At 33.7% G+C, this 16,661-nt stretch overlaps 1 protein-coding gene across 1 annotated transcript; it reads left to right on the forward strand.

The window, feature by feature from the left end:
* The first annotated feature begins 1,267 nt into the window (after window positions 1–1,267).
* LOC108483139 (putative pentatricopeptide repeat-containing protein At3g25970) lies at window positions 1,268–3,991 on the forward strand. Its single transcript, XM_017786366.2, has one exon. It carries the CDS (start codon window positions 1,735–1,737, stop codon window positions 3,862–3,864), a length of 2,130 nt encoding a protein of 709 aa, XP_017641855.1. The 5' UTR covers window positions 1,268–1,734; the 3' UTR covers window positions 3,865–3,991.
* Window positions 3,992–16,661: the final 12,670 nt, after the last annotated feature.

A 16,661-nucleotide genomic window follows, 5' to 3' on the forward strand; every position in this document is an offset into this window, starting at 1 on the left:
AATAAATATTACGTTCAAACATTTCGGTGACTCGGTTTAGCGGTCCCGAAACCACTTCCCGACTAGGGTCAATTTTGGGCTGTCACAACAACACTCCTAAAATTCGGCTACACACTCCTTACTTCCCCTAACACTCTCAACGGCCCATGAGCATTAGTATCCCACTATCATTCAATCTCTTACACGGCCCAATAGCAAAAAGAGCACCCTTTTGCGTGAAACAGGACTTGAACTCAGGTTTCCTAGCAGAAGTAACACGCCACTATCCCCTGAACCAATAAGCTTTTTATGACACAACCTAACCATATTTATTTAAGAACCTTACTGACAAGAGATAGGGTTTACTCAAGCAAAAACAAAATTTAGCACAAGCCAAAGCTTGAACTCAGGACTTCACCAATACCCTCAGGGCATTCAACCACTGAAGCAGACATGTATTTATGCATAACAACATGCAAAAATAAATACTCAGATTTTTGGGGCATTACACATATATTATATATAACAAATAATAAATTCGGATTACTAATAAATCATTGTGGTTAGATAATATTTTTATATATATCATAACATAACAAAATAGAAAATATTATAATGTCAAATTAAAATAACTTTAAAGCTATAAAGGTTTAAACATAAACATTTTCTAACCTCCACCTCTTATGGCATAATTTCACTTCAAATTTTACATAAATTATCACAGACAAGGTGAATATCCCAAAGTTTATGACAAGTAAGTATTTTTACTCATATTCTCGCAATAATCATATATCTTAATCAAAATCAAAATTATACCAATCAATTCTATTAAAAATGAAATAAAATATTAAATTTACCATTACAGCCAACCAAACAAGCTGTAAATTTTATTGTTTAATTTTATAAATATTAAATTTATATTAGAAAAATTATTTATTTGATAAATTAATGAATATAAGTATTGGATATAATTATATTATTTGATAAAAGTAAATATCAATTTTAAAAATATTTATTTTAAATTTTAATCTTATTAATATAATATTTTATATTATTTTAAATAATTTTAGATAAAAGATAAATATTGTAATTTAAATAAATATCTTATTTTCTCAAAAATTATTTTAATTGTTTAATAAAATAAAATAAAATATTATTTGAGACTTAATTTTAACGTTTTATATTAAATAAAATTAAAATAATTATCAAACTCATTTAAAATATTAAATATTAAATATTTTAAACTTTTCTTTTTAAAATGAAATGGAAATTTTCTTAATTTATCCAACGCACAACATGTGTCTCAAGGCTTAGTTGAGATCTAGTATACTAGATCTTGGTTGAGACAGAGAAGTGGGCCTGTTTGTCTTGGCTAAAATACTGGTGCTTGGGCTGAGTAGCTCCTTTACTTAATATTTAAAAACTCTTCTCTAGTGTCAGCAATCGCCGTTTGCCGGAAAAAGTTTTAAGAGTTGAATATCATAATCAAGGGCAGGGATTTTCAATTTTCGTTTTACAAATAGAAGAAATTGAGTTAGGATCACTGGGTCTGGGAGGGGAACTAAAGATTACAATTAAGCAGAACAAGTAGCAGTCCTTTGAGTACAACAGACCACAGAGGAAGAAAGCTTAATAAACCGATGGTGCGTTTCCAACTCCAGGAAATATATAGAAAACGGCACCGTAAGTGACCTGTGTTTCTCATTTCTAAAACGAGAAACACTGCATTCAGTTTGCTTTCCTCTCTGTTTCCAAATGTCGTTAAGATGCATTTTCCCGGCAAACTGGAAACAGAATGTCAACAAATGTTTCTTCAAGCTATACTCAACTCAGCTACCTCAAACAATTTCTACAAATATTTACATAAATGAGTTGTTTAAGAGCGGCAGGTTAAACATTGCGCGGAATCTGTTTGATGAAATGCCTACGAGAACCGTTGTGTCATGGAACACCGTGATTTCTGGTTACTCAAAGTGGGGGAAATTCAATGAAGCACTTGCTTTACTTTCATCCATGCATCGGAGTGATATAAAGTTTAATGAGTTCACGTTTTCCACTGCATTAAGCTTATGTGGTCGCCTGCTGTCTTTAACTCCTGGAAAACAGATTCAGTGTATGGTTATTAAATCTGGGAGTGAGAGTTTTGAGCTTGTTGGAAGTTCTTTGTTGTATTTTTATGCCAACTGTTCTGGTATCGAAGAAGCGAAGCGGGTTTTCCACAACTTGCATGATAAAAACGAGTTGTTGTGGAATTTGATGATTGTGGGTTATGTTGAGTGTGGTTTGATGAAGGAGGCTCTTGATATGTTTATGAAGATGCCGAAAAGGGATGTCGTGGCTTGGACTGCATTGATTTCGGGATACATGAAGAGGGAAGACGGATGCGAAAAGGCTTTGGAGTTGTTTTGGTGGATGAGAGGGAGTAGTGAGGTGGTGCCTAATGGGTTCACTTTGGATTCTGTTATAAGGGCTTGTAGCAGGTTAGCTAATTTACGTGAAGGGAGGCTTGTTCACGGGATTTTGATCAAATATGGATTTGAATTTGATCAATTAATTGGTGGTGCACTCATTGAATTTTATTCTGATTGTGAAGCTATTGCTGATGCTAAGAGAGTCTATGATGGAGTCACAAATCCGTGTTTGAATGCTTCAAACTCACTAATTAGAGGCCTCATATCAATGGGTAGGATTGATGATGCTGAACTGATTTTCAATACACTTGTTGAGGCAAATTCAGTTTCATATAATCTAATGATTAAAGGGTATGCTGCTTGCGGCCGAGTTGAAGATTCAAAAAGATTATTTGAAGAGATGTCTCAAAGAACAATAGTTTCTACCAACACTATGATTTCTGTATATTCCAGGAGTGGGGAGATTGGTAAAGCTTTAAAGCTGTTTGAAGAAACACGAGGGGAAAGAAACCCTGTGACATGGAATTCAATGATGTCTGGTTATATTCAAAATGAGCAATACAAAGAGGCTCTAATGCTGTACCTCAATATGTGCAGATTACAAATAGCCCATACAAGGTCAACGTTCTCAGTTCTCTTTCATGCATGTTCATGCCTGAGATCTCTTCAACAAGGACAATTACTTCATGCACACTTGATCAAAACACCATTCCATTCTAACGTTTATGTTGGAACATCCCTTATAGATATGTACTCCAAATGTGGCAGCATCAGTGATGCTCACGAGTCATTTTCCAGCATCTCTTCACCTAATGTGGCAGCATGGACAGCTATTATTAATGGGCATGCACACCATGGGCTTGGCTCTCAAGCTATTCTACTCTTTGAGCATATGTTGCAGAAAGGAGTGGTTCCTAATGGTGCTACTTTTGTTGGAATTCTGTGTGCCTGTGCTCATGCTGGTCTAGTAAATGAAGGAATGAAATTATTCAGGTTGATGGAAAATTGCTATGGTGTGGTCCCAACTGAAGAACACTATGCATGCGTGGTTGATCTTCTTGGTCGGGCAGGTCTTCTGGAAGAAGCTGAAGAGTTCATTAAAAAAATGCCAGTTGAAGCAGATGAGGTTGTTTGGGGAGCTTTACTCCATTCTTGTTGGTACTGGATGGATATGGATGTTGGTGAGAGGGCGGCACAAAAGTTGTTCAGTTTGAATCCAAAGACTATATCTGTTTATGTGATTCTATCTAACATATATGCAATACGTGGGAAATGGGGAGAAAAGTTGGAGGTGAGGCAGAGGTTGAGGGACTTGGAAGTGAAAAAGGATCCAGGTTGTAGTTGGATTGAGCTAGACAACAGACTCTTTGTGTTTTCTATCGAGGATAGGAACCATCCATATTGTAACATGATTTATGCCACCTTAGAACACCTAACAATGAATCTAAACTCTTTTCATGTCGCTCCGTTTTGATTGTCTATTTGCTATACTAATGAGAGAACCTAGCTGTCCTCATGCAGATCGATCAAGGCCTTTCAGTTTGTAGATTCATTATTGGTATTTCCTAAAATATGATTCAAAATGGGCAATCGTGAGCTAAGGTCTGTGTGAATTTAGATAGTGGATTGACATAATACTTCTATTTTGTAATAATTCTTCACAGGCATAAATATTCATTTAGCCTCTAAATTTTTCATTCTCTCAAATTCGTTTATGATTTTTTTTAGTTAAAATCCCTCAAACTTTTTTTTTAAAAAAAAAGCAATTAACCTCCTCTTTCTTTTTTTTTTTTTTTTCACTCAACTAAGCACTTAAATTTTAAAAATGCATCAAAAAGGCTCTCAAAATTTCTTCTTAAAAAAAAAGCAATTAAACCCCTACTTTCTTTTCACTTAATTGGGTACTTGAACTTTCAAAATGTACAAAAAAGACTCTAGTTTTTTTCAAAAAAGCAATTAAGCCTCTGCTCTTATTAAAAATTAGAAAAATTTTATAAAAATAAAAATAATAAATTTTAGAAAAATTATTAAATTTTAATAAAATTTAAGAATTATTAAAATTAGAATTTTTTTATAAACATCATAAAAAAATTAGCAGCCACTATTTTTTTTAACTAAAATCATCACGTGTCGCTACATAGCGTGACATGTGGTGAAAAATGATAAAAATTAAAAATCAATAAAAGTTATAGAAAAATTATAAAATGCTTCTTTTGGTACGATAATTTTTATAAAAAAATTCTGAAATTTATATTTCTTTACATTTTGTATAATTTTCTTACGACTTTATAAAATTTTATAATTTTTATATTTTTTATTTTATATTTCTTCTTTTTAATAAATTTTAATATTTTATTTTTAAAATTTAATAATATTTATAGCTTTTATTGATTTGAATTTTTCATAATTTATTTTATAACTTTTAATAAAAGCATGAGCTTAATTGCTTTTTTCTTTTAAAGTTTGAATATATTTTTGATGCATTTTAAAAGTTCAAGTACCTAATTGAGTGCTAAAAAAATAGGGCTTAATTGTTTTTTTGAAAAAGGCTTGAGGATTTTTTAATTCATTTTGAAAGTTTAAGTATCTAAATGATTACAAAAAAAATGATTTAAATACTTTTTTTAAAAAAGTTTGAGGGTATTTTGCACCCTTAAGCTTTTTTTTTATCTCAAGTTAGTATCCGAATTTTCATTCTATCTATTATATTCATACTTTTCTATAATGCTCTCAAGTTCAGGACAAGTGGCACAATAAAATTGTGACCTATGATTTAATAACATCATGAAGATGTGATAATGTAAAAATATATTAAAATTAATAAAAATATTTTAAAAATAAAACAACTACAAACAATAAATATATAATTTTGAAATAAAATATTAAAAAATCTTTAAAATACTATAATTATTTAAAAACAAAATGAAATATATATTAAAATTTGAAATATTACAAAAATAAAGCATCTTCGTCATCTCATCTCAACAAATGCTGTTCTTTTATCATCATTCATCAATTACATTTTCATCTAAAAATCAGGTAATAATTTTTTTCATTATTTTTCATTCTAAAGTTTAATCTTTAAAAAAATCTAACTTTAAATACTATTAACTTCATTATCATGGGTCTCATGATTCTTTTTTTTTCTAGGTTTGATTTTTATGAAAACCCACAGCTGCTACCCCTCCACCTCCAAGCTTCTTGCATAACTCTCTCAAACTACTGTTCCAGCACCCTTCAACGTCCCCACCAAAACCGTAGTTGATTCAAGATAAAAGAAAGGGAAGGTTTGGGTTTCTCCAGGCAAATAAATCAAAGAGAAAAAAGAGTAAACGCAAAAAATTGTAGTGACTTTGGTGATAAAGATGAGAAACTTTTTATTTGGGTTTACTTGAATTTTTAAATCATCAACTTGATTTAATGATAAAAAGACAAAACCTACATGGATGGTTAGAATACGAAGATAAGCCTAAACTAGAGAATGTTAAAAGAAAAGATTAGAAAAAGTTGAACAAATAAATTTTTGTTATGAATATTTATTAAGTGAATGTCCATCATGATAAAAATAAAGTTATTAAAATTAGATCTTTACTTTTTTTATACTTCTTATACCTATAAATAGAGACTCTAATGAAGTATTGAAGTCATCCCTTTTAATCAATAAAGTACATCCTCTATTGCTTTCATATTTTTTTTTTATTCTCTAAATCTCTCTTTATTTTATAAAACGTTATCAGCATGATAATTCTCTATTTTTTTTTCAAAATCTTTCGAAGCCATCTTATAAATCAAATTCTTTTTCACCTTATACTTTCACCCTTATAACTTGTAACACCTCAAACCCGGCCTAGACGTTATGGCCAAATCCGGAAGTGTCACATGGAATGAGTTGAAAAACTGTTGTTGTTAGACTAAAACTCTTTCCAATTCATTTAGCCCTAATTACTACTTTTAATTTCAAAGCTCTCTTTCGTTTAGGGATAAAACGTATTTGTAGTGGAAGTTTGTAAAAATCATTGTGTTTAGAAAACCGTTCAAGTTATAAGTAATTAAAACTGAGAACCCCGAACCAAAGCCGAATAATTTAAATAGTCTAGAGAGTCCCAGAAAATACAAACTCTCACTCTTAATGCCAAATTTAAATAAAAACTAAATCAAATAAAAACAATTTTGGCGAGTGGTCACCGTCGAGTCCTTTGCTGCTTCGATCCGCCTAAGACTATGAGTTATCTGTACAGACAAATAGAAAAGGGGGTGAGTTTATATAAACTCAGTGTGTAACCCCACAGAATTAAGCATGCACACAAACAAAATAACAGAATCAATCAGATACAAAAAGGGTCTAAGCCTATTACAGATACAGATGTCTATTCGGGTCTAAGTCCATCTTAGATATAGATATGCAGATCAGATTCAGAACCAGATAATAGAATCCTACCCCCATCCTCTACACATAATCTTCGACCATAAACACTCACCCAGCCCTACACACCACGTTGTACTGATGCGGCACGTATCAAATATAATGCAGCTATGTTGCCAAATATTTGGCATAATCTACCTTTCAGAACATTTCCTCCATCATATATATCATCCACCCCAATCACAATATCAGATCATACATACAGAATTCAACAGACAAATCATGCTTAACACGCTTATATAAACAGATAACAAATATGCAATCATAGGCATGCTCATAATCATATTACAGTCTAACACATCGCTTGGTTTTAGGGTTAGATAGCATTTACCGACCCTACGGTAGGCCCACAGTCGATTAGGATGACCCGAGTGACCTAACGAAAAATTTCAGTATAATAGGCCCACATGCCCGTGTAGCCCATACACCCAGATTTGCCTTACCCGTGTGGCGTTGACATTGGGATTTTTCGGCTTTCGCCTAATCTCATTTTTTTGCGTTTCGGGTACACACCTGGTATCGGTTCGTTGTAAAAATGCTCTTGAGAACACCAGAACCTAAAATCATCCAAAAAGACTCCAAATTAATCATTTAAAACCATAAACTAAACCGATTCCAAACGAGTTATTCAACAATTTGGCAACCAAGCTTTACTTTCAATCGAACAACGGTAACTTCCACACAACTAAATCCTCGATGAATGATTTCGAACCTCTGAATCTTCCCCTAATCGAGAACAAACACAAAATCTCTATTAAAGCACTAACCATAAAACCTTAAGATAGCTGCAAAACAGTTACTTACCGAACGAGTGTAACAACGTCGAACAAAAAGGGAGAAAGTTGGAAAACTAGAAAGGAGAGGGGGAAAGCAAAGAAGAAATTCGGCAGAGTAGAATAGAGAATTTTGAAGAACTTCAAAATTGGGAAATGGAACGACGGAAAAATGTACAAGTGTACACAATCGCAACAAGTAATAAAGTGACAAGTAAATGTCGAGTTATCTTACCTACAAGGACTGTAAAAATAATTTGGTTTTAAAAAGGTGGTCAAAACTATTTTGAAAAAAAACTAAGTAAATAATTAAAAATAAAACAAAGGAGTTCTAATGCACGATTTCAAATAAGATTTAATCAAGTTAACATACTTGTGTTGGATTAATTATATTTCTTGAACTCAGAATTATTAAACTCATGTTTACACTGTTACGAATAAATTCACAGCAACCCAGTAATTTGCTAACTTATGAACAAACTTACATACAAAAATCTATTCATCTCTTAACATATCCCTATGTCAATTCAACCGACTAAACAGATTCTAGTAAGCAAACATGTTATTGCACATACATACTTATTAAACTGAACTAATCTCTTGCATATCCCTATGTCAGTTCAAACAATTAATTAAATCTAATAAGCATATAAAAGACTATGTGAAGTAACAAGGCATCCCTACCTTGAAACAATTTAATCACAATAATCTTGCAAGTTACGCAAGGTAATAATATTGTCAGATACATTGCTAATTTAACCTTCAGCTACCTTAGAAGAATAAACATGCACTGATTAAGTACCGTGTCAATTAATTACAATGTCAATCCGTTTAAATAATTAATTCATTAGCTACCTCACAGTCGTAATGCAAGAATAACTTAGGCATGATTTTACTTAACCAAGCAATTTACCGATGCCTATAACAGCATAAACATCATTTTAACAATTCAAGCAGGCAGCATATAATCAACCCAACACAAACTTAAGTTTAAGATAAATTGATTAAAATAACCATTTCAATATCACAAATATTCATAAACATGTTCGTCAAAACAACAACAAAAATTAAAGAGATAGGGAACAATAAGCAAATCCGGTGTTTCTCCGTGGCTTGACTACTTGCTCCGTTCTTCATTCTTCGTTTTCCTCGGCTATCAAGGTGGCTTATGAACATTTAATTGCAGCTCCAAAATGGCTGATGAGAGCCTCTTTCCCAAGCGAATAAATCAGCACTTGAACAAGAGGGAAATGGGATGGAAAAATGAGAGAAAAGTGAGAGAGGGAATGAGAGAATGTTGTGGAATGAGGGATGGATGAGGGATGCTTTGAATGATCAGCAGGGGCTGGCTTTTATAACTGAATATGGCATCAAAAAATAGCAAAAAGAATCATCCTAAGAGACTTCCCTTGGCCGGCCAAACACATGGCAAAGTTGAGAGTTTCAACTTTGCTGTTTTAAGCTTGGGGTAATTTCATAAAGCCACAATTAAAGGAGGGGTTTGAATGCATTTTGATAGTTCTTCAAGGGCATTTTTGCAGGCATATTTAATCAGCTAAAATTCTAATTTGGGTCATGTAACACCCCAAACTCTACCCGAACGTCATGACCGAATCTGGCGTGTGACATTGAAGTGTTTTAGCGAAAACCTTGTTTTCATTGAAAACCCTTATTTAAAATGATACATCTCAATTGCTTTGTAAAATCTTTTTTCAGTTGCAGAAGCATTGTTTAAAACATTTAATTTAAATGTAACTTGTCATTTAAAAATTTAGTTGCGAAAACGTAGTATTTGAAAAAACAGTTATGGTTTAACGTTTTACTTCTAATAAATATAAAGCATAAAAATGATAGTAATCCTAATTTGAAATATTAGCCAGAGGAAAGACCTTGTTACTGTAACACCCCGAAACCGTGGCCGTCACCGGGATCGAACACGAGGTGTAATCTGGCTTAATTCATCACTTATACAGCTCAAACAATTTATTTTAAAACTCCCAGACAAACTGTCAATCTGCGTTATAGTCACTTAAAAATTCGTATCTTGAGTTCTGAAACTCGAAATTCAATTCCGAAAATTTTTCCTGAAACTAGACTCATATATCTATCTACTAAAATTTTTCCACAATTTTTGGTCCGTCCAATTAGTACAGTTTATTAGTTAAATTCTCCCCTGTTTCAGGGTTCGACTACACTGACCTCTGTGTATTACGAACCAGATATCTCTCTCTACAGAGATTCAATGACTATGCTGTTTGTCCCTAATAAAACTAGACTCAATAAGGAATCTTTACATATAAGGTATGACTTCTAATTATCTTTGTAGAAATTATCGTGAATTTCTAAATTCGGAACAGGGGATCCAGAAATCGTTCTGACCCTGTTTCACGAGATTTTAAATATCTCATACAATATAGCTCATATTCTTACTTTACTTCTTCCATGTGAAAATAGACTCATCAAGCTTCGATTCCATAATTTATTCATTATTTAATTCTATATCTACTATTTTTAGTGATTTTTCAATTTCACATCACTACTGCTGTCTGCATCTATTATTAGAGTAAATTTTACCTATTAGAGTAATTCAACAAACATATCACCAAGTACGATCATGACTAGCCATACCAAGGGCTAATCATTACCAAGCATTTCCTTACTACTCAATAACCATATCGTGAGTGTAACACTGGAAATGATTAGCCATGACAAACGGCATAATAATCAAATAGACTTTAACTATTGCTTATAACTAAGTACCATAAGACCAAATCCAACTTAACATTTATGCCATTTTCGCATGGCTAAAAGTATACATACCAAAGTTCAAACAAAACATAATAGCCTATACATGCCGAAATGTTCTCTTAGACCAACTAAGGAGAAGATACCAAAAAGTTGCAAGCTGGTGTGATGACTTCGACGATGGTCCCGAGCACACAAAAATGGATCAAAGGAACCTAAATAAGTGACAAATAAACACACCGAATGAGTATATAACTCAGTAAGTCATAAGCATTACACTGCTGTCCATTTATAAAATATCATAAAAGAAAACAAATAATGCAAGATTAGGTACTCCATCCATACCGACTATGCTATAATTTCACGCACATTTATCATTACATACTCTCAACTAGCCAAGCCTCCATTGACATCTCGTATGATATTCGTTATGATATTTGATGCATTTCCTCACATCATTTTATTTTCATTCAGATTATACTAATAATAGCATTTCATCTATTCCACAATAATCTTATGTTCCTAACTTCAAATATAATCACCACATATGTTCAAGACTTACCAAGCTCAGTTCCAAATATAAACATAACGTCTATTCCTTTTGAACTCAAAATATCTACTCATTCCGCTGTCCATGATTTACTCGATAAAATCGCACATTAACGTTAATAATTATTCGAAAATATATAGTAAGTCCGCACACTTAGTGCTTAATAGTCAAACTCGCACACTTAGTGCTATACAATTAAACTCGCACACTTAGTGCCAATCTCATTATTGTAAATGTTTATACCCGCACACTTAGTGCCGAAATCAACACTCAATACATCTCACTTCTTTTTTTTTTTCAATCGATAATTTTGTCACTACATGCATTTATATATCATCCCATTCGGCATAAGTACATAAGTATTATGATTATTTAAATCAATACAAAATATATGCTTAATAACTTACCTTGTGTTGGGTAAAACGGTTCCAACTCGGCTACTCGATGTTCTTTCCTTTGCCTTTGCTTGATTCTCCTTCTTTAACTTCTTGAGCTTAATCAATAAATTAACTAGTTTAACCGTCTTGCTAAATATTTATATCAAAATATTAATGATTTCATATCATAGGAGATACATGACTAATTCTTATCTTCCCACCATATGTTTTTGAGCTATTCGGTTAATAACCATATGCTATCACCCTACTATCAATAATCCAATCACACATGCATATATATATATATATATATATATATGGCCGAATGTGCAAAGCTTAGACTCAACATCACCTATGCTCTTAATTTGATGGCGAATATGCATACATATATATATGATATCAACTATACTATCATCTTTAATTCACCTAAACACAAAATTTCATCTCATGAACACTCGATCGAATTTTTCCTAATCTAGCATGGCTTCACATCTATTTGTAACATCCTATAAATCCACATATACCATATTTCTACATAAATTTTCTTTTACTTTCCCACTACTTCCATTCACAACATCAAAAGCACCATACACTTAGCATTTACCTCTTCCTAACCATATGCCATCTAAGTACCCTTTTAGGTAGAAAATTAACATATGGGTTGTAATAAGACATTGGCTACTAACTAGATTTTCACAAGAATTTAGTAAAAGTAACATAAATCCTACCTTAATCAACCCCTTTTGAGTTGGCGAATGTCTAGAGCATGTATTCTTTCCTCCTCCTAACTCACGGCCATTGCAAGAAAAGAAAGAAGATGAATACTCCCTCTTCCTTCCTTATTTTATTCATCTTTTCTTTTTTAATTCCTTTCTTTAATTTATTTTAATTGCTAACTAATAAAAGAATTGCATTGAAATTCAACCTAGTGGATGGGCATCATGGCTTGGCCAGCCACTACTTGGGTTTTTGGGCAATTTGACATGCAAACCCAAGTTTCCTCACTTTGTTATTATTTGGTCCTTACATATCCCCCTATCATATTTTCTTAAGTTCTCAACTAAGTCAATCACATGAAATTCACATTCATAAGTCTAAATTAAAACATCAAATTTTCACACATGCACTAATACACATAGAGGATATGCAACCAAATTTTTAAATAAATTTTGGGACTCACTCTTGTGGCCTCGAAACCACATTCTGACTAGGGTCGAATTAGGACTGTCACAGTTACAACCCAAATCAAATAGAAATAATTTAAAATCAAAATATCAAAAATTACATAAAGACTAAGTCTAAACTTTTTATGCTAGTTGGCCACCTCCAAGTCCCTCTACCCGTCGAATCGCCTACTGAGGATCACTTGAAAAATTTAAAAGGAGGGAGTGAGTTTCGAGAACTTAGTGTGTACAACCCTCAACGAGTGTAAAGCAATCATCAGTCATTTTGGGCCTGAGCCCAATTCAATAACGGTGGCCTTTGGGCCTTAGCCCATGTTAGCCTCAGTTGGGCCGAAGCCCACATCGCAATAATATCACAATAATATCATGCGTGCAATGCTGTGCAACTCACCCCAATAATCCAATCGCTACACACCAACTCTGTCCCCTGGTACACATCATGTACAGATATAAATATCGACCCACCCAACCGATACACATCAATGGTAGCCCGGTTGCGGTACTACCTTTATTGCAGCAAGCTGCCGATCATATATTGGGCTTAATAGCCGTCGGTGGATCCACAGTTGTCAAGCAACCATGCGAGCCTCATATACTTCTTCCGTTCCATAATTCCCAACCCATATGCAACCTAAACAGAATATCATATGAATGCATATGAATGCAGAAGGTATACATGTAACATTCATAAATCTTACATTCCACACATAGGGGTATTTTAGTCATTTTTGCCCTTAGAGGCATTTCGGTAATTTTCTTTTATTACGAGTTTTTACTTACCTTGGCCCGTTAACAAATCCCCGTTAGCTAAGATGAACAGATACTATGCACTAGGTAGGATTCTAGAGAAGAGGAGGTGGGTTATTAAGACTGTATAAGTATCAAGCTCTCCCTTGATCCAATCCTAGACATGCATATACTCGTTGCCATACCATAACCCTATGACTTGTCCACAGTCTCAATAAATTAATTAAGTTTTATACAGTCATCATATACTAGGCACAAAACCCCTTACAAACCCAAACAAGTCCACATACATGCTTATGGCCCACTAGGCCCAATCTCATTCATATGGCCCATTAGGCCTAAATCACATCTATATGGCCCACTAGGCCCAATCACTTTTACACTCATGCTCACATACGATTTTCCATCACATAGCATCAATTATCAATTTTTGCCTATTATGGGCCCAACAGCCTATTGGGCCCGTTTAGCCCATGCTGGCTCGGTTGGCTAATTCACAGCTCAAGTCCAGGGAATCACCCATGGGGCCTGAAATAACCTATCGGCTTCCCCCTTACGAGTGTTCGCGCACTCGCAAGACTACCATAGCCAAACTTTCAGCTTTTCGAGATTTACCGATCTACTTGTGTGTGTGCAGTGTATGTACCACCTTCAGCTTTATATCAAGCTATTATAGGGTAGAAGTACACACCTTATCACCTGGAGTACTAAGTATTCATAATCACTCGAACCTATATTCAACATTATACTCCATCAGTCACATCCCATTAATTCAACATAAATCCACTACTTACCGAAGAACAACCTATACTTGCCTTGAGTAGATTGATCGGCTGCGATCTGCCTATGTAACTCGAACTCTGATGTAGTCCCCCTTTCGCATCCAAGCGAAAAGTCTCAAACGGCTGACACCTTACGTCATTTAAACTTGGGAGCCTCTATCCTAACCTCTCTACTAGAACCCCCTTTTTCTATAAACTAATACTTAGCCAACGATCACACTCTTGAATGAGAGGGAAAAAGAGAAATAAATGGAGAAACCATGGGTTAACGAAAGTATTGGAAAGGGTAAAGAAAAATCGGCTTTTAAGAGTGTAGAAATGAAAGAACATAGAAATATTTAACAAAAGCCGAAGAAGATCTAATTCACTTATCGATTGCGAGATCGCTTGCCAATAAGAAATCAAACCCCCAAAGTGTATGACTCGACTTTTAAATGAAAAAGAAACAGTCGGCTAAGTTGAAGAGGGAAGAGGTTGATTTGATTAAAATAGGGAAGAAAAGATCAAGAGTTTGGCTTAAAGAAAAGAGGAGATGATATACAACTAAAGCACACAAAAACAACAAATGCCCTTACTTGCCCATACGACACACATATATATACTAAAAATTCCCTTCAATTTCTCCAATTTTTATCATCATCATATCCACACTTAATCCTCATCCTAATCCCCTTAATTTTAGCCAATAATTCCAATTTGAATTGCATTCAAATTGCTTCCACCGAATAGCAATCCTTTCCTGCATTGAGTAGCAAAATTAAACTCTCTTTTGCGCATGCCACTACTCAAACTCTAGCCCTCCAACTACCCAACACGCTGCTGGCCACTGCACCACATCCTATCTTGTGCTATCATTCGATCACAATTAACTATAAGGCTTATATGCCTAAGCCTCAGTTTTCTTAAAGAATAAAAATTTAAAATTTGCCAGGTCTAGGATTCGAACATGCAACCTCTCATATCCATAGCATGCTTCTCGCTATATTCCATCCTTAACTATTTTTAAGGCCTATTAACTCGCAACCAGGTTATCCTAAAAAAATTTACTACCATTTAGATTCGAACACCTAATCTTTTGGCTGCGCTATACGTCCCTTGTCACTACGACACCTACCTTATTTATGTCATTCTTCCTCCCCAATTAATTATAAGGTCTTTCTGTCGACCTCTAGGTTGTCTAAAAAAACAACCACAACTTTTGCTCATGCCGCAACTTGAACCCAACACCTCTCCTTACTCTTAACGCCATCATACCACTGGGCCAAGCACATCCTTTGTGTCAAATTTCCACCAAACATATTTATAAGGCCTAAACGCTTGCTTCCTTACTAATCATATGCGCAATAAAAATTTTCACTAAGGCCAAGACTCGAACCCTGGACTTCCTACTTACTACCAACGCCTTTTGCCACTAGCCCAAGCGTTTCCTTATGTCAGATTTTACTAGGCCTTATTAATAAGCCTTCCACCTAATGCTTAGGGTCCTTTAGAAAAAAAATGCAAAATTTTGCTAAAGCCCTTGATCAAACCCAGGACTTTTCCACACTGCCAACCCTTCCTAAATCACTTAACAATTAGACTAAACATGCAATTATAAAATATTTAAACACATTTCATTTATTTAAGCCGCCTTCTAACCGATCCCAAACTTAAGGCCCATTACTTCTAGGGCCAAAATTCAGGGTGTTACAGGTCAGCATATGGGCAGTTCTGGGCTGCCCAATTAGTGGCTAGTTCGGTTCAACTGGACTCTTTCTCCATAATTAATTAAAAATAATTTATTTAACCCAAATTAAATGGGGAATAAATTAAATTTAATTAAATTATGAATTAATACACATTTCTGGACCATTTTAGGCTGGAAATTAATATGCCTCGAAACTTCAAATTGCTTCTCGATTTTGTGCTTTCAGTAGTGTCAGCCGAGCCAATTTTCACCCTTTGCGCGAATCTGTCGAAAATAGTCAAAATTAATCAAAATTAAGTATAAAATTAACTAAATTCACCATGTTTATATTTTTAACACAATTTAATTATTTTATAATATTTAATTATTTTTCGACAAGAATTTAACCGAATTTGCATGAATTTAAGTAAATATGGGTATGAAAAAGTATATAAATTTTTGTGTTTCCACACCCCCAAACTTAATTCATTGCTCGTCCTGAGTAATGCACAAATTTTGAAAAGAATTTCTCGGAAACACCTTTGAAAAATTCCTTTAGAACAACATTTTTCCCAAAATTATGAATTTAGAATACTTATGCTCAAAGACAAGAAATTTGATAGTTATGCTACTTAAGTATACATATTGTTCAAATTAAATTCAACAACTTATTATAATAGTAAAATTTAGACTAAATGCTTTTGTAACAAAGACAGTTAACCCTTACCAATTTGATTTTTATTCCTTTATTCAAGACTAAGCTGCAATCATTAAGCTTAACTTATGTCTTCATATGTTGATCGTAGTAATTTCTCTCTACTAATGTAGGTAGCATGAGGACTTTGAATCAATAGGTCTTTATCAAGGTTGTAACGTGGCTAAGCTAAGGGTAGGTGAAAGATAGATAAATTTTGGTTTAAAAACCCTAGACTCAGCATCAATCGTACCTCCGGAGTTTTTACCTTCGATACACCAACTTGAGTTTCATATGCTTTTTTGTACATCTCTTTCAAATACATGTGTT

Source organism: Gossypium arboreum, chromosome 7 (genome assembly GCF_025698485.1).
Source record: "Gossypium arboreum isolate Shixiya-1 chromosome 7, ASM2569848v2, whole genome shotgun sequence".
Lineage (NCBI taxonomy): Eukaryota > Viridiplantae > Streptophyta > Magnoliopsida > Malvales > Malvaceae > Gossypium > Gossypium arboreum.